We start from the raw sequence: 21,694 nt of genomic DNA, 5'->3' as shown, positions 1-21,694 counted from the left end.
TAAACAGTAGCTGATAAAATACAAGTTCTTGTTAAGAGCATTTTGTTAGAAGATATTACTTAATTCCTAGCCTGTGATACAATATAGTAACTAGAGCTATCTTATAATTTATTCTTTACATATATCATCCACTTACTAATATGGAGAAAGCACAGGACATTTTGGTTACAATATTTTGGGTAGTGGGATATACTTCCTTAAGTTTCAAAGTTTTTTTTCCCATAAATAGATCATTAGGATGGAAATAATTTTGTTTTGAACAAGATGACAATAGAACGTTGATGAGATAGAACGTCCGAGTTTATGATATTTTACATAATATACTGTGGTTTTGCAGACTGTATTTCCTTCGAAGATAATGAAATGTAAGCAGTCAAAATTGCAATATTCAGTTTGTCACTGACGACTGTCCAGCTGGCAAATCAATGAAAAATAATGAGCACGCACGGGTTTCGCTTCTCTGCTACAGAGCGTGAGGTATCTTCCCTCTTGTCTATGATCTGAGGATGTTTCGTCTATTTGGGGCCAATCAAACCATAAGTGGAACCTCGCAATGCACAGGAAATCCTAAACCTGTCTCTAACTTTCTTTGGTCCTTTATTGTACACTGTTTATAAATTAAAATGAAATTGATTAAACTGTTGCTGAGGTGTGAGTGTGCGGCGTGACGTTCAGGCAGGAGTGGCAGAATACAGAGCGAGACGACGTTTCTCGTCCTGGTTACTGAGGGGTCAACGTGGAACAATGGCTCACCTGCGCCATATCGGAGCTGCAATAGGAGCTGTAGTTGCAATCATGGGCAGCGTGGTGTTCATGTCATGGAAGTACTTTAACAGCAAAAGGCGTTATCCCGAGGAAGAATACGATAGTATCAAAGAGGTAAAAGACAAAGAACTAGTTCAGTGGATGCATTTCATCTGTGCATAATGGGGGCATGGGACCTGGCAGCTGTTGATATCAAATCCTATTGTGATTATGTGGTTTGGCATTTCTTTTCTTTACACAGAAAATTAGTTTTAAATGCTTTTATCACACACCGAGGCAAGATCATTGTACCTTTAAGGAAAAGTGGTTAAACAATTGAAACAGAAAGATATACGGTTGTGGAGAGAAAGGAGGCGTCGTTTTGGATTGCCCTAATAAAGAGTTGGCACAGATAGGATTTGCCGAATGACCTCCTTCTCAGCCATAAACATCAATGGCATAAGCAGGCTCAGACATTAACTGAACTAAAGAATGTCATGTTATAATTTACTGAGCAATGAAACCGTTAGGAAAAGTAAATGACAGAAATGACCACGTTTTGGTTTCTAGTATTCAAAATCCATTTGTTTTGCTGAATTTGAAATTCTTTACATCGTGAAAATTACGACAAACTAACAAGTGCTGAAATAATATTTGAAAATCTGTTTTTAATTGACTACAGACTTCACCCAGCTTAAGCACGTCTGTTAATGGTTTAAATACAGATTAAGTTCGGAGCTAGAATTAGACATTCCTCTAGTATTATCCTTTACCTACAATAGATCATAGTGCCAGTTAAATTATTGAATGAGTAAATTGTAATTATGGCTAAAAATGCTGTGTATATTTGTCTTAAAAAGGAAAACAAAGAAGTAAAATGGTCTGGTAAAATAAGCACAGTTGATTATTGTAGAACTAGAGAAGTTATTAGAATCTATAATTAGAGTGAGCTGATTAGAGAGCCAACATAGATTTGTAAAGGGTAAGTTGTGTCTAATGAGCTTAATTGCATTTTTTGATGAAATACCTGAAGTAGGAGATGAGGAATTTCTATGGATGTAATTAAATTAGTCTTCCAGAAGGCAATTGGGAGTGTTGTCTCACAGACAAGTCAAGCAACAGCCTGATATGGTCAAACATGCAGATTGTATCTTACAGTCAATGTCCCAGGCTACTCCATCACCATTCCTAAGTATGTCCTGTCATCAGGGGAGAGATGGTGGCATAGTGGTAATGTCACTGGACTAGTAATCTAGACCCATGGGAATGCTCTGGGGACACAGGTTCAAATCCCACCACAGCAGCTGATGGAACCTAAATTCTATATATAAATCTGGAATATAAAGCTAGTGTGAAACTATCATCAATTGTTGTAAAGACCCATTCACTAATATTCACTAACAGACCCAATATAGCAGATAGGAGGTGAGAGGAAACAGCAAGAAGCAAAAACCTACTTGACCTCATCAATCTACCTGTTGCAGATGCATCTGGACATGACGGTATTCACAGGAGCGACCATTCCACTGTCCTTGTGGAGTTAGAAGTACTATCTTCACACCGAAGACACATTTGCTATTTGTGTGGCACCACAATCATGCAAAATTGGATAGATTCAGAACTTATCCAGCAGCTTAAGACCAGGGTCGAATCCCACCACAGCAGATGGTGAAATTTGAATTAAAAGTCTGATGATGACAATGAAGCCATTGCCAATAGTTGTAAAAAAAATACCCATCTGGTTCACTAATGTCTCCTTAGGGAAGGAAGCAAATCTGTTGTCCTTACTGGGTCTGGCCTACATGTGACACCAGACCCACAGCAATGTGGTTGACTCTTAAATGCACTCTAAACAAGGGCAATTAGTGATGGGCAATAAATGTTGGCCTAGCCAGCGCTGCCTCCATCCCATGAACGAGTAATTTAAAAGAAGAGAGACTCTAACCATCTCCACTTATCATTCAAGACCCATTACCATCACTGAATTTCCCCCACTACCAACATCCTGGGTGTTACCATTGACTGGAGACTTAACTGGACTAGCCATGAATGCTGTGGCTACAGCAAGTCAGAGGCTGGGAATTCTGTAGTAAATAAATCCCAAATCTTGTCCATTGTGTACAAGGCACCAATCAGGAATGTGATATGGAATACTTTTGATTTGCCTGGATGAACGCAGTTACAACGACACTCAGGCAGCTCAACACCATCCAGGACAAAGCAGCCAGCATGATGAACACTCCATCTGGCACCTTAAACTTTCACTCCCTCCACCACCTGGAAGGACAAAAGCAGCAGATGGAGGGAAACACCAACATCCGCAAGTTTCCCTCCAAGCCATACACCATCCTGATTTGGAACTATGTCACCATTCTTTCACTACTGCACTACCTGGACTTCCCTGTGGGTGTGCCCACACCACGTGGACTGCAGCAATTCAAAAAGCTAGCTCGTGACACTGCCTCAAGGGAAATTAGGTATGAGAAATAAATGCCCATGTTCACATCCCACAAATTATTTTTTTTAAATAAAATTTCGCATAAGAGACAGTGGCTTAAAATTAAAGCTCATGGAATAGAAGAGAAATGATCAGCATGGCTTGAAGATTGGTGCAGGGATAATAGATGTCTACTCCAATTGGAAGGAGGTTACAGCACTTCAGGTGCATATCCTTTTTAAATGAGTTGCACATTTCAGCCTTAACCACCAGCTTAGGCAGTGAATTCCAGACGCCCACCACCCTCTGGGTGAAAATGTTTTTCCTCATGATCCTTTAATCCTTCTACCAATCACTTTAAACTTAACTTTTTTAAAAGGTACTTGGATCTGCATCTTAAGTACTGTAACCTGCAAGGCTATGAACCAGGTGTTGGATAGTGGGATTAAAATGAGCGGCTAGTTTCTTTCTTCTCTTTTTGGGTGGTACAGACACGATGGGCTGAATGGTCTCTTTCTGCAACGTAACTTTTCTTTGGTTCTAGGTGACGAGTGATGTCCCACAAGGATCTGCGCTGGGACTTAATTTATTCACTACAGTTTATTTATTAATGACCTAGCACAATAGAGAGCCATATATCCAACTTTGCTGTAAACACAAAAACCAAAAGAAGTAATATAGATGGGAGTGTTATCATTAACAAAGACACTGATAGATTGTGAGTGGCCGAAACGATGGCGAATGGATTTCAACACAGGTAAATGTGAGGTAATGCTATTTGAATCTTAAAAGGATAGAACTGAGTAATATTTAACTGGTGAAAAGCTAGGGAGAGTTGAGATTTTGGGATTCATGTACAAAGATTATTAAAATTAGTTGTCCGGTTCAAAAAATGCTGATGGAATGTTAGCCTTTATAACTGGAGAGCTAGAATATAAGTGGTATGAAGTTTTGCTACAACTACGCAAAAGCCTGGTTGGACTAATCTGGAGTGCTGGGTACAGTTCTGGGCCTTAGAAAGGGTAGATTGGCCTTGCAATGAGTTCAGCACAGATTCACCAAAATGTTATCAGGGCTCCTAGTGTTACATTATGAGGAGAGATTATGTCAGTCATGCTTGTATTCCCTGAATATAGAAGGTTAAGGGGTGATTTGAGGTTTTTTTTTAGGATTCTGAAAGAGAAACATTTTTCAGCTTGGCAGGGTAGGGGAACATTACTTTAAGTATTTCTTCATGCAAAGGATGGTAGACGTGTTAGACCTCTGTCCCACAAAAAGTAGATGTAAGCTCAATTAATAATTTAACTTTGATAGATTTTTGCTAGAAAAGAGTATAAAGGATATGGTCCAAGGCAGGTGGGCAAAGTTAGGATACAGATAAACTGTGATCTCACTAAATGGTGAACTGGTTTCAAGGGGTTGAATGGCCTACTCCTGTTCCAGTGTTCCTAACTGTTGCTTGGCCCTTTTCGTGTATTTCTTAAGTGTGTGCAGCCACTGCTGCAGTAATTTGGATGTTTCTTGCTTTAGAGGTGGCATGGGGCTCAAAAAAATCAACGAACTGATCCCAAAGCATAAACTCTCTGTTCTACCCTCCCCAGGTTTTCCTCCACTTGTTCCAGATCATGTTAACTCCTTGCAGTTGCTTACAGCCCTTCACTCACTTGCCCAAAGGACCATTTTCTAGGTATGAACCAAGACAGTGAGTGTTGGCATGTTACTCATCTGGTGCAGATAATCACAAAACATCCACAGACATGCACTTTCTAAAGGGATCACTTGATAGCAGATGTCAGTGGCCAAATTATCCTCTTTTCTAACCTAGGAAATGTTATGATCCTGGACCAGACCCCCAAGTTTTTAGTAGGATTTAATTAGTGACCAATAACATTTTGTTTAAAGTAGACAAAGATTGATATCCACTTCTTGAGAGAACAAAACCATACGATTCCACAGGCTTCGAAGAAACTTGTTATACTCTAACATTCAGGGTTAATATGAGGTACATGTGAATTAACAGGCAAACTGTGGTCAAACACCTCACACTGTACAACATATAGCAAATGTGATCAAGACGGATCCCACAGATTTCACAGCAATCCACCCAGACATCAGCAAACACTAAGTGAACCAAAACAAAAACAGAATTACCTGGAAAAACTCAGCAGGTCTGGCAGCATCGACGGAGAAGAAAGGAGTTGACGTTTCGAGTCCTCATGACCCTTCAACAGAACTGAAGGGTCATGAGGACTCGAAACGTCAACTCTTTTCTTCTCCGCCGATGCTGCCAGACCTGCTAAGTTTTTCCAGGTAATTATGTTTTTGTTTTGGATTTCCAGCATCCGCAGTTTTTTTGTTTTTAACTAAGTGAACTAATCTCATTGAAATTCTGACTCCCTTACAATAGACTCCACACTTTTCACTTTTGAAGATTAAGCTTCTGAATTATCTCAAAGCCGCTCCAACTCGGACTGCCTCAATGACTGCACACTACCCAGGGTTTCGGTCTTGTCTCCCAGACTTCATTTCCCTGGATTTCTGAATCTGCACTCCAGCCTCTACTTATTGGTGCAATTTCAGCTCTTTAATAGCTGGTTAGCTTCACAAGCTGACACTGCTGCTGGATTTCACCAAACTGCAATCTCTCCAGCTGCACCAAGCGAGAAATGGCTCCCAGAGCTGCTCCCTAGCCCTAACCTTTTCCAGGATGGAGCTAGTGACCTGCCACATTCTCAGCTCCCTAGGATTCCTTCTGAGCCGTAACTGCACAGAGCTATGAAATAGCTCCTGGAGTTTCTCCTCCAACTACACAGCAACACTTTTGCTCCCTGCAGCCTGCTAACGGCAGCAATTCTTCGGTACGGCTTTTTCCCCTGGTGCAGAACACTCACTTTCCCAGCAAACACAAGATAAATTGAAACGCTGGAACTTTCTTAAGCTCCACCCATCTTCATGATGACATAGCCTTCCAGGCCTCACTGAATGCTTTTACATTAATTGTAGCTTTAACTCCCAAAACAAAACAAAATAACACTCTGGGCTGCATTTCTTTGCAAGAAGTGTAGACATCTCATCTCCAATTCTCCAGCTAAGTAAGCCCACCTGCTGTTTTTTGATCTTACCTTTCGAGCTGTTAACCCCTTAAGTCAACATGTCCCCAACCTGTCATAGACTTCAAGCTGCTTTAGCTGCATTTATCCCATTTTCTACAGTTAAGCTCTAATCTTTCCAAAACTGAAAATTAGCTCTAAAATAACACGATGAACCATGAACAGGTATTTATAACGGAAAATTGAAGCTAATTGTAAAACTCCTATAGTTTGAGGGTCCGAACTTATTGGAGAAGGGCCAATCTCAATTGGATGAGAACAGATCTGTCCCAAGTAAATTGGAAACGAAGATTGGGAGGCAAAATGGAGATGAGGAACTTCAGTTACATTGATAGATTTGAGAAGTTGGGACTATTTTTGTTGTATTCTTATAGTGGTAGTATTCTTATAGCAAGTAGAGAGAAGATATGATAGAGGTATTCAAAATCACAAGGGGTTTTGGACAGAATAGATAGGGTGAAACTGTTCCCATTGGTTGAAGGATCAAGAACCAGAGAGCAAAGATTTAACATAATTGGCAAAAGAAGCAATGGTGACATGTGGCAAAACATTCTTCATGTAGCTACCAGTTAGGATCTGGAATGTATTGCCTGAGAGTATAGTGAAGGCAGGTTCAATCAAGAAGAAATAGTTAAGGGGATATTTAATAGAAGTGCTCAAAATCATGAGAGATCTAGACAGAGTAGACAGAGAAATTGTCCCCATTGGTGGAAGGATTGAGAACCATAGGGCACCAATTTTATGATGATTGGTTCTTTTGTCAATGGTGACCTGAGGAGAAACTTATTTATGCAGCTAATAGTTAGGTTCTGGAATGCACTGCCTTAGAGTGTAGTAGAGGCAGATTTAATCATAGCTTTCAAAAGGGAACTGGATATGCACTTGGAAGAAATTTGCAGGGCTATGGGGGAAGTACATGGGAATGGGACTAGCTGAGTTGCTCTCGCAGAGAGTTGGCATGGACACAATGGGTTGAATGGCTTCCTTTTGTCCTATAATTATTTTATGATTCTATAACTCAAAACAAACAAGGGGTTGGATCAGGGAACATCTGTGCAGTCTAGTTGAATACAAGAGAACACAGTTTCCAGTTCAACTCGCAGAGAAGCTTTCAAAGCATAAACTCAGTTGTATATATGTTAGGGGGCCGAGACCTTACACTCTTATATACTTTGGCTGATTTCTAAAGTTTTAAAAACTGGACAAAGCCTTTTTAAAATGGCTGAAACTATGTCTGTCTGTGACCCTCAAATAATAAGAGCTAATATTGCAGTTTCACAGAAATTAACACCTTGTTATCTCTGAAGGAGCTCCAATGACCCCCTGTGGGCTGCAGAGACCAAATCCAAAGAGAACTGTACAAAGGCCATCTACATTTCATAAGCCAGGCTTGGCCAATGAGAGCTGCTTCATCTGTTAGGACAAAGAATCCTACAACAGTTGGAACATTAACAATCTCAGGGACCCAGACAAAGGGATACACACACTTTGTCAAAGCCTAATTGGAGAGGTGGGATCCATGTGACATGATCCTCTAGCTAATGAACCTAGTAGTATTGCCTTGCGGTACTAAGAAACCTCAGTTTGCCATTTTCCCACTGACCAAGCAGCAGCACAAAAAAGGGTCTCCATCCAGATTTGGATGCCTGGCCCCATCTATACTGTTTTGACAGGAACTTCTGTACCATCACCTACAAGACCAATTCATCTCTGGGCCTATCTCATCATGGAAATCAACTCTGCTGGATCATTCACTTTTCCAGTAACGGATCAGCCTGCCAGCCTCTGTGAAGGAATTCACCATTGGACTTTGATTCTGGGCTCACATGAAACAATAATTCTTTTTTCTGTGGCCTTTGCCCTGTAAATCTTTCTTTCTCTGTCCTTCTTTTACTGTGAGTGAAAAGGAGGCAACATTGCAACCCTCCTCCCACATTTGAGTGTGTGCAAATAAACTAACCCTCTGAGTTCATCCTATTATGAGTTTGCTCTGGGGTTATTAATAGAAATTGGACCACACTGAAACTGAGGGCATTGCTTATAAAGGGGGAAGCAAATTGAAAATACCTTTCTGTTTACATATGGGTGGTGAGAGGAGAAATCAGAGCTGGTTAAATGAACCCCCTCCCTTCCTGTCTGTAACAGATCTTTATGGCTCATATATTCATGTACACCTGCCAACCACCCCACGCTCCAAACAAATTTGCTTTCTTTCATGGAAGGCTTGTTTCAACTGTGATTTTACGTTATTTATTCTCTTTTCTCATTTCTTCTTTGTTCTATTCAAATGCAGGTGCAAAATATCCAGAGCAGTGAATTGATTAAAGAAGCTGATGAGGAAAGTTGAAAACCTCTGATCTATCATCTATCATTTTTTATACTTTTAAACAGAGCCATTTTTCTTTTAACACTCCGCTACCTAAAGCTGCTTTCTAAATAAAAGTTAATTAACTATCATTGTGCCATAAAGATTTTAACACTGAAGGAAGCCATTTGTCCCATCAAGTTCATGCTGTCTCTGCATAGCAATCCAGTCAGGCTCAGGGACCCCTGCTGTATCCCTGTAGCCCTGCAAGTTTATTTTCCTTAAAGACCCATCCAGTTTCCTCTTGAAATCATTCATCATCTCCACTTCCTTGTGGACACAGAGTTCCAGTTCATTACCATTCACCACATAAAAAAGTTCCGCACGTTCCCCTGTATTTTGTGCTCAAAACCATAAATTTCTGTCCTCTAGTTCTTATGATCAGGTAATAGGAACAGCTTTTCTTTACCTTATCTAATCCTGTCATAATCGTGTTTTCCTCTATCAGATCTCCCCTCCAACCTCTTGTTCTAAGGATAACAATTCCAGCTTAGAACCATAGAACCGTAGAACAGTTAGAGCACAGAAGGAGGCCATTTGGCCCATCTTGTCCATGCCAGCCTGTCAACACCCAGGTGCCCTTTCTAATCCCACCTTCCTGCACCCGGCCCATAGCCCTGCAGTTTACAGCACTTTAGGTGCAGATCCAGGTACTTTTTAAAAGAGTTTAGAGTTTCTGCCTCTACCACCAACTTGGGCAGCGAATTCCTGACACCCACTACCCTCTGCATAAAAAAGTTCTTCCTTATGTCCCCCCTACACCTACTGCCACTTATCTTGAATCTATGTACCCTGGTTCTACAATTCTCCATCAAGGGAAACAATTTTATCCTGTCCACTCTATCTGTTCTCCTCATAATTTTGTACACCTCATTTTGTTTCATCTTCTCCAATCTAACCTTGTAGCTCAATTCCCTCATCCTTAGAACCATTTGGGTAAATATCCTCTGCATCTTGTCATATACATTTTCTTTTAATTAACCTTTCTTGCTCCTGATTTTAGTTACTTCATTGTTTTCCTTTTATGTATGGGGGGAGGCTAAGATTAGGATACTGTGAATAGAATTTGAATAACAGTAAACTGGCATAGGACAAAAATAATGTTGCTGAATGGAGTCTTTTGCACAATTTCTACATCCTTGTTTTCAAAATAATCCAGAATATTTTTCCGACTTTGATATTATATGGTTAACGTTTGCATCTGTGGGAATATTTCTCCACATCTGATATTATATGGTTAACATTTGCATCTGTGGGAATGAACAATGAAGTAATGTATGAAGGTTGAAGTGGGGTAAAGTGAAAGCTTTTCATAGCCGATATGTTAAGTTTGAGACTGAAAGGTTAAATTGATGATGGAAGAAACAGCATTTGTCCAGCATATTAGATGGGTTTTGTCTCCTAGTTACATAATGTACTTGTTACCTTTTATGCTCTATGTATTGTGGTTTTGTTGGTTTGCTTGCTATTTACTTGATTGCATAGTTTGCTTCTTTATTAATTGGATGCTTTTTCAAACAGACCCAACCTAGGGAGAAGCAGATTCTGGTTCTTGGTTTAGACGGTGCTGGAAAAACCAGCATTCTCAATTGTTTGGCCAATCATACAGTGAAGCATAGCACTTCACCTACTCAAGGCTTTAATGCAATATGCATACAGACTGGAGGCTGCAAATTGGATTTCCTTGAAAGTGAGTACAATATTCTGCATACAGCATTGTGATGGAATGGAGGATTCAGAAGAGGTGTAAAAAAAAAGTTAGTTCTTTAAAACCCATCTCTTTAACCAAGCTTTTGTTCATCTGTTCTAACATCTCCTTAAGAAAAGAGACATTTTTTTGTCGAAGCTTTCAGTATTGCACCCCTTAGGACAATTCGCGAGAAAATGCCACTGTTAGGGGAAACAATAAATTTATACTGTATGAGAAGAATGCTGGTTGGTTGGCAAGTGGATTCTGATTTGTAGAGACATTGCCATGGAGAATGCACCATTTGATGCTAACTAACAGTTAACTACCAAGCATTGTTTGTGATTTAAACCAGTCAGCTTGACTCTAATTGGTCAAGACAATCCCCTTGGTAATGAACCAGTGAATGGCTGTCACTTATTTAGTTTATTTGAAACAGGTGCAATGTGTGTACATGTTCTTTCGATCTGCAAAGAGCAAGACCCTGTGTATTAATACAAGTAGCTTCCAGTACACGCAAATGTGCCACATTCTGAGTCTGACTGACTATCTTAAATTGGTTATCAGTATAATTCTTAGCACACTGAAGATTATTTAGCAAATATTGTCCAGTCACGGAATAACATCTAACGTTGGACACTGTTTGCAAGTATGGGCTGGTTGGGTATGGTTTGTATCTTGCCAGTTGCAAATAGTGGAAGGAACATGTTTGATGTGATCCACCGGTCTTTTGAGACATTGGGCTTACATACCTAGCATCACACTGGCACTGAAATTCAAACGCTGCTTGTAATAATTTCCTTGCATGTCTTAATGGGCTCTATCCTGCGCTCAAATTCACCTTTGAAACTGAGCAGTCAAATTAACTCCCCTCCCTGACATACTAGTTGAGAGATCTGCCAAGGGGTTTTCTACCATGGTCTACTGAAAGCCTACCTTCACTGGTCAATATACGCATTAGGATTCTTACAGTTCCATCTGCTAAAAGAATGGCCTTATCAGCAACCTCGTAAATGGGGCCCAAGCCATTTGCTCACCATGCAAGCTTGATGCTGAAATGGGGCACATCAAAGGCATCCTGTGGGAATTATGGCTATCCTGGTCAGATCATTTTGCATTGTATATTGTGCAAACTCATGAACGGGCCTAAAGCCGTCATTTTCGGCCCTGAGAAGTACCCAGTCTGCCTCAGATTACCCTGGAAGGGCAAGGTATTTCAAAAATTTGAGCAACAGGTGAAGCTAGCTTTTTCACACTGCTACTATGCAGTTGCAACACAAGTGGTATTTGCTACAGGATGCTGCGGTCAAGCCAAAAAGACGTTCTGCCTATCCCACAGATGAGTAATGTGGTGTATGAATTTCAGTGCCAGCGTGAGGCTAGGTACGTAGGCCTTAGGACCCAAAGACTGGCGGATCATATCAAACAGCATGTCCCTTCCACTGCACACAATGGGCAAGGTACAAACTATGCCCAATCAGCCTGTGCTTGCAAAACTCAAAACAGTGTCAAACATTAGATGTGATTCTGCGATTGGACAACATTTGCTAAATAACCATCAGTGTGCTAAGAATTATACTGACAATCAGTTTAAGACTGTCAGTCAGGCTCGCAGTGTGGCATGTGTTTGCTGGAAGCTACATATATTAATACACAGGGCCCTGTTCTTTACAGATGGAGTGTGTACACACATTGTGCCTGTTTCAGCTAAACAAAATAAGTGACAGCTGGTTCATTCCTCAGAGCAATGCCATGACCAGAGTCAATTGGTTTAAATTTCAAACAATGCATGGCAGTTCCCTGTCAGTCACCATCAACTGGTGCATTCTCCATGGCAATACCTCTAGCAATACCTCTACCAATCAATCAGCACTCTCTTCTCATATAGTATAAACTTGTTGTGTCCCCTGACATTGGCATTTTCTTGCGAATTGTCCTGATGAGTGCAGGATGAAAAGTTTCAACAAAGATGTCCCTTTCTTTTCAGCAATATCAAGTCCTATACTACCAAACAACCATCTCCTTATGTAATGAATGTCATGTTTTGTTTTATAATGCTCCTGTGTTTAGTGCCTTGGAATATTTTATTATTTTAAAGGTTCTACTTGAATACAAGTTGTTGTCATCCACAGGAAAAGTTATGGCATCAAAATGAGTTGAGTTTTGACAATCATTCTACTTGAGATTGCTAATAAGGTGCAATATATAATTGAGAAGCCAAGGCAAAACACCAAGGCGCATCATACAGAGTTGAAAGGAGTAAGCAGAGACAAAGTATTGGTGATTAGGTGAAGCTAAAATGAGTTTTTATAAGTCTGTAGATTGTAGCAAGGTAAAGAGTGCATGGTTTTATTATCCTGGGAAACAAAACATTTAGTTATTTTCAACATTGAGATCAAAGAAGAGGAAAAATCTATGGAATAGAATATTTTCAGTTTAGGGGGGACAGAAGGAAAAGTCCATACGTTTTCATAAATTAAAGATAGTCAAATGTACTTGTCTTGGAGGAAAGGAGAGGTTAGAGGCAGGAGAAGGATTACTTTTCAGATAACAAGCTCTTTCCATAAGTATAGAATCCTAAAAGAGCCTTGACAGATCCAGGAGCAGTTTTCATGTCTTGAACAAAGAAGTATTTGGCACAAAAGTGAGAGCTGTAGAAGATGTGGGAGTGCTGTTTGAAGTCAGAGCAGATAGCAAGCTCAACAATTCCACGAATGAAGAGGTGAAGGTGCAGCTTCTAAAGTACAGATACTAGTTAGATGAGTGAGAGACATAAGAAGCTATGTTTCTGAGGAACTGAGAGTTTTCTTTCATAGACACATTAAGCTGAATAGAGAACAAGACAGTGATTCCAGCTATCACATTTTATGTACAAAAGGGTTTTTCCTATGAAGGAAGCTGCTGAAAGTAAAATTGAATACTTAGAGTAGATAGGATTAGATTTTGAATTTGGGAGGCCATTAATAATGAAAAAAGTAAAGAAGCATTGAGAACCGCTGAGTTAATGAAAACATGTTTTTAAAAATAGCCAATTATTACAGTGCTTTAGGGAGGGAACTTAATTTTCATACACACCTCACACAAATTTGTGTTTAAGTTAGATTGCTAAACCACCAGCAAACAAGCATGCTGGTAATCATTGGTGTAGAACTTTCAAGTGATGGATAATTTGAGATAATCTTAATGACCTAACAAATTATTATTCCTGAGCAGTGAAGAAGCAGAACCCCTGATGTTTGTTTTGAGGGTGGAGAATCCAACATAAAGGAAAATAAGAGGACAATAAAAGCTTCTATAAGTATGCAAGAAGAAAAAGATTAGTGAAGACAAATGTAGGCCCCTTACAGTCTGACAGAGAAGAATTTATAATAGACAACAAGGATATGGCAGAGCAATTAAATACTACTTTAGTTCTGTCTTCATGGAGGAAGACACACATAACTTCCCAGAAATACTAGAGACCCAAAGATCTAGTAAGAAGGGGAAAATTGAAGGAAATTAGCATTACTAAAAAAAGTGCTGAAGAAATTAATGGGACTGAAAGCCGATTAATCCCCAGGGCCTGATAATCTACATCCCAGGGTTCTAAAGGAGGTGGCTATGGAAATAGTGGATGCGTTGGTTGTCATCTTCCAAAATTCTGTAGATTCTGGAACAGCCCCAGCAGATTGGAGAGTGGCAAATGTAACACCACTATTTAAAAAAGGTAGGGAAAAAAACAGGGAATTACAGACTGGTTAGCCTAACGTCAATGGTAGGGAAAATACTAGAGTCTATTATAAAGGATGTGATAACAGGACACTTAGAAAATATCAACGGGATTGGACTAAGTCCACTTGGATTCATGAAAGGGAAATCATGTTTGATAAACTTATTGGAATTTTTTGAGGATGTAACTAGCAGAATAGATAAGGGAGAACCAGTGGATGTGGTGTATTTGGATTTTCAGAAAGATTTTGATAAAATCCCACATAAGAGGTTAGTGTGCAAAATTAAAGCACATGGGATTAGGGGTAATATATTGGCATGGATTGAGAATTGGTTAGCAGACAGGAAACAGAGTAGGAATAAATGGGTCTTTTTTGGAATGGCAGGCAGTGATTAGTGGAGTACCATAGGGATCAGTGCTTGGGTTCCAGCTATTCACGATATATATCAATGATTTGGAAGAGGGAATCAAATGTAATATTTCCAAGTTTGCTGATGACATACAACTAGATGGGAATGTGAATGATGAGGAGGATGTTAAGTGGCTTCAAGGCGATTTAGACAAGTTGAGTGAGTGGGCATATATTTCGCAGATGCTCCTTTAAATTTTGTCTTTGTTGCAGTTTCCCTTTAAGGGGCTGCCTTTTATTTGTCCCTAATTTTGTAAATTTAGCTTATTTGGTTGACTCAAAAGAGTTACATGGTAGATGCAGTATAACGTGGATAAGTGTGAAGTTATGCATTTTGGTGGGAAAAACAGAATGGCAGAGTATTATTTCAATGGTGATAGATTGGGAAATGTTGATGTACAAAGGGACCAGGGTGTCCTTACACACCAACACTGAAAGCAAGCATGGAAGTGCAGCAGGCAGTTAAGAAGGCAAATGGTATGTTGGCCTTGATTGCGAGTAGACTTGAGTACAGAAGCAAAGATGCACATCTGGAGTATTGTGTGCAGTTTTGGTCTCCTTACCTAAGAAAGGATATACTTGCAATAGTGCATTGAAGGTTCATCAGACTGATTCCTGGGATGTCAGGATTGTTGTATGAGGAGAGATTGGGCCGACTAGGCCTGTATTCCCTGGACTAGAAGAATGAGAGTGGATCTCATTGAAATGTGTAAAATTCTGACAGGGCTGGACAGATGCAGGGATGATGTTTCCTCTGGCTGGGGGATCTGGAACAAGAGGTCACAATCTCAGGATACCGGGTAGGCCATTTAGGACTGAGATGAGGAGAAACGTTTTTACTCGAGGGTGCTGAACCTGTGGAATTCTTTGCCACAGAAAGCTGAGGAGGCCCAGTCACTGAATATATTTAAGAAGGAAATAGATTTCTAGACCCTAAAGGCATCTAGGGGTGTGAGGCAAGAGTGGGAATATAGAGTTGAGATACAGGATCAGCCATGATCATATTGCATGACAGAGCAGGCTTGAAAGACTGAATGACCTACTCCTATTTTTCTATGTTTCTGGCAGAAATAAAAATTGATGGAAACCCTGCTGTTTGAACAGGTTGGAACAAAGGCAAAAGATTCTTTACAATAGAAATTAGTACTGAAAGGTGTAAAGAGATCAGACTTCTTTTACTAAATGCAGGTGTTCCACCTGTACAACATATAGCCATGCAATTCATATATTTTACTGTAGCATACAGAAGTATAAGGGTATAACCTAACAATAGAGATTTACAGATGGTATAGGGCTTGTTCTGGTAAGAAATCTAGAAATTCATAGTTTTAACAATATTGGCAGATGGGTTCATGCAACAATTGGGGGATGTTGTTGGTGTGACAGTTTATAGTTGGCATTCGATCAAGAATTGAGGGTTAGCTTGTTTTATAGGGTAAATTGTGACATTAGCATTGAAGAATGATAGAGAATTCTACGACGCAGTTTTGTCATGACTGAAAGAAGTGGGGGCTCTTGGAAGAGTGGAGAGATAACTGTTTCCTTTCAATTAAGTTGCAGTTAGCTTTGACAAAATAGGAATTTCTGAATTATATTTTCCAATTAACATAGGTAAACAGGATCATTTTATATTTAAAAATTGGCTTCAGCCTGCTTGGGGCAAATAATCATTGTCTCTGACAGATATTGTCATTACAAATAACTGAGCCAACCTATCAGCATATTTAATAAGCATGTATTTTGAAGCATTTTCTCTGTTGATGTCTTAGTTTATTTCTGAACATAAGCAGTAGGTCACTAGAGCAATCTTTGTGAAATGTTAAGAGTATGCAAACCCAGGGAATAGCTAAATTCAATTTCTTGGATATCTAATTCATTATGGGAAGCATTTGAAATGAAGACAGTTAATATTTGGCTATAGGAGGTGTGAGTCCTGTTGAAGTCTCAAGTTGCTGTTAGTTCTTCAAAGAGAAGTTTGCAGTGCTCCAATACCTCAATAAAACAATATCATATACATCAATTTAAAGTTGTGTTTGATGTGACTGACCATTCTATAGAATGCGTATCTGTACATTCGCCAGGACAATGGTCCCAGTGCGATGCAGGTGAAGGCGTCCCAGCATTGAGGCACAATTTTTCCATGAACTGATTTGACTATGCTGCTTCAACTGTGTTACCAGTTTCAATTTATTGAGAACACGGCAATCTGTATCCTCACCACAGAGTTTCCTTTCTGTATCATCACTTCTCCCCACCCCATCCTCTTTAACCTCTGCTGGTTCAAAGGTCAAATGCATTCTTTCACTCTCTTGGCTTACAAACCCCTCCATGATGATGCTGACCTTTTCCAGCTCCATGTTTCTACACACACCCTTTTTACTTTAACACTGTTACTCCTTGTCTTTTGCTTCATCATTAGTGGCCATTAATTTAATCATTGTGCTCCTGTCCTCTTAGAATATCTGTCCAGTTAATTTCTATGTTACCACCATCCACCATCCTCTCAAGCTTTGAAAAGGTTTTTATAATATTCTTCACAATTGTGACTCAGATTCTTGCCCTTTTCCCTCTTGCTTGGCATTCATTTAGTCTTTTGAGACACCCTGCAGCATTTGAGGAATGCTAGAAAATGCAAGTTGTAATCTGAATAGGTTCCTTTAATCTAAAAATACACAATATCCTATTTAGTTCTTGAAGATGCATTTTATTTTACAGTTGGAGGTAGCTGCAACTTGCGCTCATACTGGAATCTCTACCTAAACAAAGCCCAAATGTTGATTTATGTGGTGGATTCTGCAGACCACGAACGTTTGCCTCTTGCTGGGCAGGAGCTTCATCGGCTGCTCAAACAAGATCCATTGCTGCCACTAGTGTTATTGGCAAATAAACAGGTAACGTATATTTGATGGAAGTCCTCTGTGTGGGTGGAAGGGTAAGTGAAATGAGAATGGACTGTTTAGCAGCAAATTTGTCTCATTCACTAAAAGTATTTCATCTCAAGGGAGTGTTACTTCTCTCACATTATCATTCCATGGATATTACATGTTGCATTTCAGCTGAGAATCTATTAAGCTTACTAAATTTTTGGTTGTTATGTTCTAAGAGACAGCCCCAAGACTGTCCTTAACGTCAAGGAGTCTTGGCAAAATTGAAGTCAATGAGAATCAGGGGGAAAACTCTCCACTGATTGGAATAATATCTAGCACAAAGGAAGATGGTAGTGGTCGTTGGGGGCCAATCATTTCAGGTCCAGGATGTTGTTGCAAGAGTTCTTCAGGTCCAACCATCTTCAGCTGCTTCATCAATGACCATCTCCCCATTATAAGATCAGATGTAGGCATGTTTGCTGCTGATTGCACTATTTGCAACTCCTCAGATACTGAAGCAATCTAAGTTCTGGTATGATAGCCAAGTGGTTACGGTACTGGGCTTGTAACCCCAAAATCAAGAGTTCAAATCTCACCATGGCAAATTATGAAATAATGTAATTTCATCTGGCCAGGGAAAAGATCCAGAAGGGTGCAGTGGAAATTGCATTTAGAGCTTGGCCTAAATAGCCAAGTGGTTATGGTACTGGGTTTGTAACCCCAAGATCAAAAGTTCAAATCTCACAATGGCAAACTATGAAACAATGTAACTTCATCTGTATAAACAGATGGAAATGGGTTTGTACTGGAAAGAGTTACTGAAGCAATCTATACCATTGCAGCAATACCTGGGCAACATTCAGGCTTGGGCTGATGAGTCGCAAGTAACATTTGCACCACATAAATGCCAGACAATTCCCATTCCAACAAGAGAGAAACTAACCATCTTCCCTTGATATTGAATGACATTGCCATCACCGAATCCCCCACTATCAACATCCTGGGGGTTACCATTGACTAGAAACTGAACTGGACTGGCCGTATAAATACTGGGGCTACAAGAGTAGGTCAGAGGCTAGGCATTCTTAAGAGTGTAACTCACCTCCTGGCTTACCAAAGCCTGTCTACTGTCCACGAGGCACAAGTCAGGAGCGTGATGGAATACTCTCCACTTGTCTGGATGAGTGCGGCTCCAATAGAGGTCAAAAAACTTGACACCATCCGTGACAAAGCAGCCCACTTGATCAATACCCCATCCAGTAACTTAAACGTTCACTACCTTCACCACCAACGCAAAGTGGTAGCAGTGTGTGCAACATACAAGATGCACTGCAGTAAACTCACCAAGGTTCCTTTGACAGCAACATCCAAATCCAAAACCTCTATCACCTAGAAAGACAACGGCACCAGACATGGTAACACCACTACCTGCAAGTTCCCCTCCAAGCCATACACCATCCTAATATGGAACTACATCACCCCTCATCTAGGTTTCCTTCAAGGCCAAATTCTACAAGTTTATTAACTCCTTCCTGTACTTTGTTGCAGTCCTCTTTATTAAACAAACCCCAAATTGGTATCATCAGCAAATTTAAAACTGGTAGTTCCAAATTCTGAGTGCAAATCGTTTATGTAAATTGTGAACAACATGGACCCAGCATCGATTCTTGACAAGAATATGCTGATAGTGTTTGATGAAGGATGGGAGGAAGCTCTTGGGGAACACCATTTCCTATTATTTGTCAATCCAAGTAACTACCATTTATCCCTTCTCACTTTCTTTTTTGTTTTGTAGCCAACTCCCTATTCATGGTGTAATTTGAACCCTGGTTGGATGTGTTTTGACTTTTGTCACAGGTTCTGAACTTAGTCATAGGTCAAGCTTTTTAGAAACCCCACTGCATTATGTCTACTACATTACCCTTATCTATGTCCTGTTCTGTTCCTTCAAGAATTCAAGGTTAATCAAACATGACCTTCCCTTTTGAAACAAAAACAGAAAATGCTGCAAAAACTCAGCAGGTCTGAAGCATCTGTGGAAAGAGAAACAGAGTTGACGTTTCAAGTCCGTATGACCCTTACTTTTACCTTCCCTGTTGAAATGAGCTGCTCTATTATAGCAAGAGTTTCAAGTTTTCATTACATCTTTGACTATTGATTCCACTTTGTCCCATCACTGATGAATAAATTCACTGTATACTTTAACTGTACTTCAGTAAAGGGTTTTGTAAACATTGTTTCAATAACTATTATTAATTTTGTTTATAGGACCTTCATGGGGCTCTTAATATTTCTGATCTTCATAGAAAGCTTCTACTCCACGATGTGAATTATGAAAAAAAACTTTTCCTCATGGCTACTAATGTCACCAAGGATGGGACGGAGATCCCGAAAAGTATTCACTGTGTTAAGGAACTTATCATTCAGTGGATTTCACAGAAAAGCTGAGCAAACAGCAATTCATATTTCTGGAGGATTGCTAAAAATTTACTTTAAGTATTACAATATTATCCAGTAATTCATGTCTTAGCCACATTGAGTTCAGAGGGCGGGAGGAGGAAGAAAGCAATGGATTTACCTTTTCAAAAATTGTAATAGTATGCATATTTAATTTTTTTTAACAACCTTCCATAGCAACACGGAGTTTTAGTATCCTTGCGTATGTTATATTTTTTTGATAATCCTAATGTTAAACATAAGATTTTTGTAGTAGTGAAATTTATCCTACTTTTTCAGCTTTCTTTGGTGTATTAGCTCTATGGCAAATTGGCTACAGTGTTTGTCTGATAAGTGATTTCACTTCAAATAAAATCATTGACTGTAAAGTGCTTTCTGACAACCTGAAAAATGCAAGTTTTGTCTCGTCAAATGATCTGCATTTTCCGACTTAAATCGGTCTTTCTCCATGTTTTAATCCTCCCATTGATATCCACTGTTTTTCTAATTTAGGGGCAGAATTCAAATTTTTCTTGAATATGTTTATAATTATTGAAGAGTTGCTAATTTTTTTCCAAGCTGTTAAACAAAAGTAGTTTAGCAGAAATGAAGAATCTACTGCTATAATCAAATGTTGTATAGACAACTGTAGATTCTTATGGTTAGTACCAGGTGGCAGTGGTTTAAAATTTACACTTTTTAAACTTAAAAATCAAATTGATGTAAATCATAATACAGGACATTAGCAAAAGTTGACATTGATTACAACTATAACAGAGTATATCCTGGAGAAATATTTATTTTAAAAATAATCATGGAAGTGAAGTTTTTCAACTGTGGAAGTGCCACAAATTGAGGAAACATAAATTGCTTTTAAAACAATTACAATTATTTGTAATTAATGACTTAACAGGAGTTGGATTTCCTACTGTTGACATTATATTTGAGATATTAATGTATAGAAATGGAATATGATCCTATGTAGCTGGATGAAAATAACTACCCATTCTATTTAAATGAGTGGACACTGAATTTCAACATGCTTCCAAAAACACTGCACTTTAGACTGTTTAAATTGTGCTTATTCTTTTTACAGCAGTGTTTGCAGCACAGAAACACGCCATAATGTAAAGCAGATTCAAATCAACATTAAAAGCAAAATACTGCGGATGCTGGAAGTCTGAACCAAAAACAGAAAATGCTGTTAGACCTGCAGACCTGCTGAGTTTATCCAACATCTGTGCAGAGAGAAACAACGTTAATGTTTTGAGTCTGTATGAACCTTCAGAGTTCTGAAGAAGGGTCACATGGACTCAAAATGTTAACTGTTACACTCTCTCCACAGAGACTACTAGACCTACTGATTTTTCCAGCATTTTCTGTTTCATTGCATTGTTTATAGTCCACAATGGCTTCCTCTCATCCTCTTTAACCCCCAACATATCCTGTCTCATGCATTTGCTTATTGAGCTCTCCTTAAAATGCATCAATGTTAATTGCCTCCATTACTCATGATATCAAGTTCCACATTTTCTGGGTGTGGAGGATTCTCCTGAATTATTGGATTTCATTGACTAACTTATATTTATGGCCTTCAGTTCTGGTGTCCCTTCTAATTGGAAATATCTCTGTCTATCCTATCAAACCCTTTAAAGTATAAATTGATCCTAGTATTCAATGCTAGGAGGGAATTTATGATACTGATTAAAGCAGATGTTACTTTTGTTTTTCAAAATCATCCTTTAGAGACATGAAATTTAGTTTAAAGTTTACAATTTGTTTAAGAGTTTAAATAGATGAGCCAGGAAATAGGAACATTTTCAATACCCACTTCTCCCTGACCTTGTCCATTGTTGGTAATTATCATCAACTACCAGCTCAGGCCACAGATGAAGCTTTCTGCTAATCCGATGCAAAAACTACCCAAATA

At 39.2% G+C, this 21,694-nt stretch overlaps 1 protein-coding gene across 1 annotated transcript; it reads left to right on the top strand.

Moving 5' to 3' along the window:
* The first annotated feature begins 718 nt into the window (after nt 1-718).
* Nucleotides 719-20,064, top strand: LOC121281579 (ADP-ribosylation factor-like protein 9). The gene is made up of 4 exons (XM_041194577.1): nt 719-879; nt 10,178-10,346; nt 17,177-17,352; nt 19,597-20,064. Exons 1-4 carry the CDS (start codon nt 745-747, stop codon nt 19,774-19,776), a joined length of 660 nt encoding a protein of 219 aa, XP_041050511.1. The 5' UTR covers nt 719-744; the 3' UTR covers nt 19,777-20,064.
* The last annotated feature ends 1,630 nt before the right edge of the window (nt 20,065-21,694 follow it).

Source organism: Carcharodon carcharias, chromosome 8, assembly GCF_017639515.1.
Source record: "Carcharodon carcharias isolate sCarCar2 chromosome 8, sCarCar2.pri, whole genome shotgun sequence".
Lineage (NCBI taxonomy): Eukaryota > Metazoa > Chordata > Chondrichthyes > Lamniformes > Lamnidae > Carcharodon > Carcharodon carcharias.
This window is presented reverse-complemented; position numbering and strand designations above follow the sequence as displayed.

Coding starts and splice junctions, on each gene's coding strand:
- LOC121281579 (XM_041194577.1), top strand. CDS start 745: ATGGCTCACCTGCGCCATATCGGAGCTGCAATAGGAGCTGTAGTTGCA. Junction 880..10,177: donor AATACGATAGTATCAAAGAG/GTAAAAGACAAA, acceptor TTTTTCAAACAG/ACCCAACCTAGGGAGAAGCA. Junction 17,353..19,596: donor TGTTATTGGCAAATAAACAG/GTAACGTATATT, acceptor TTTTGTTTATAG/GACCTTCATGGGGCTCTTAA.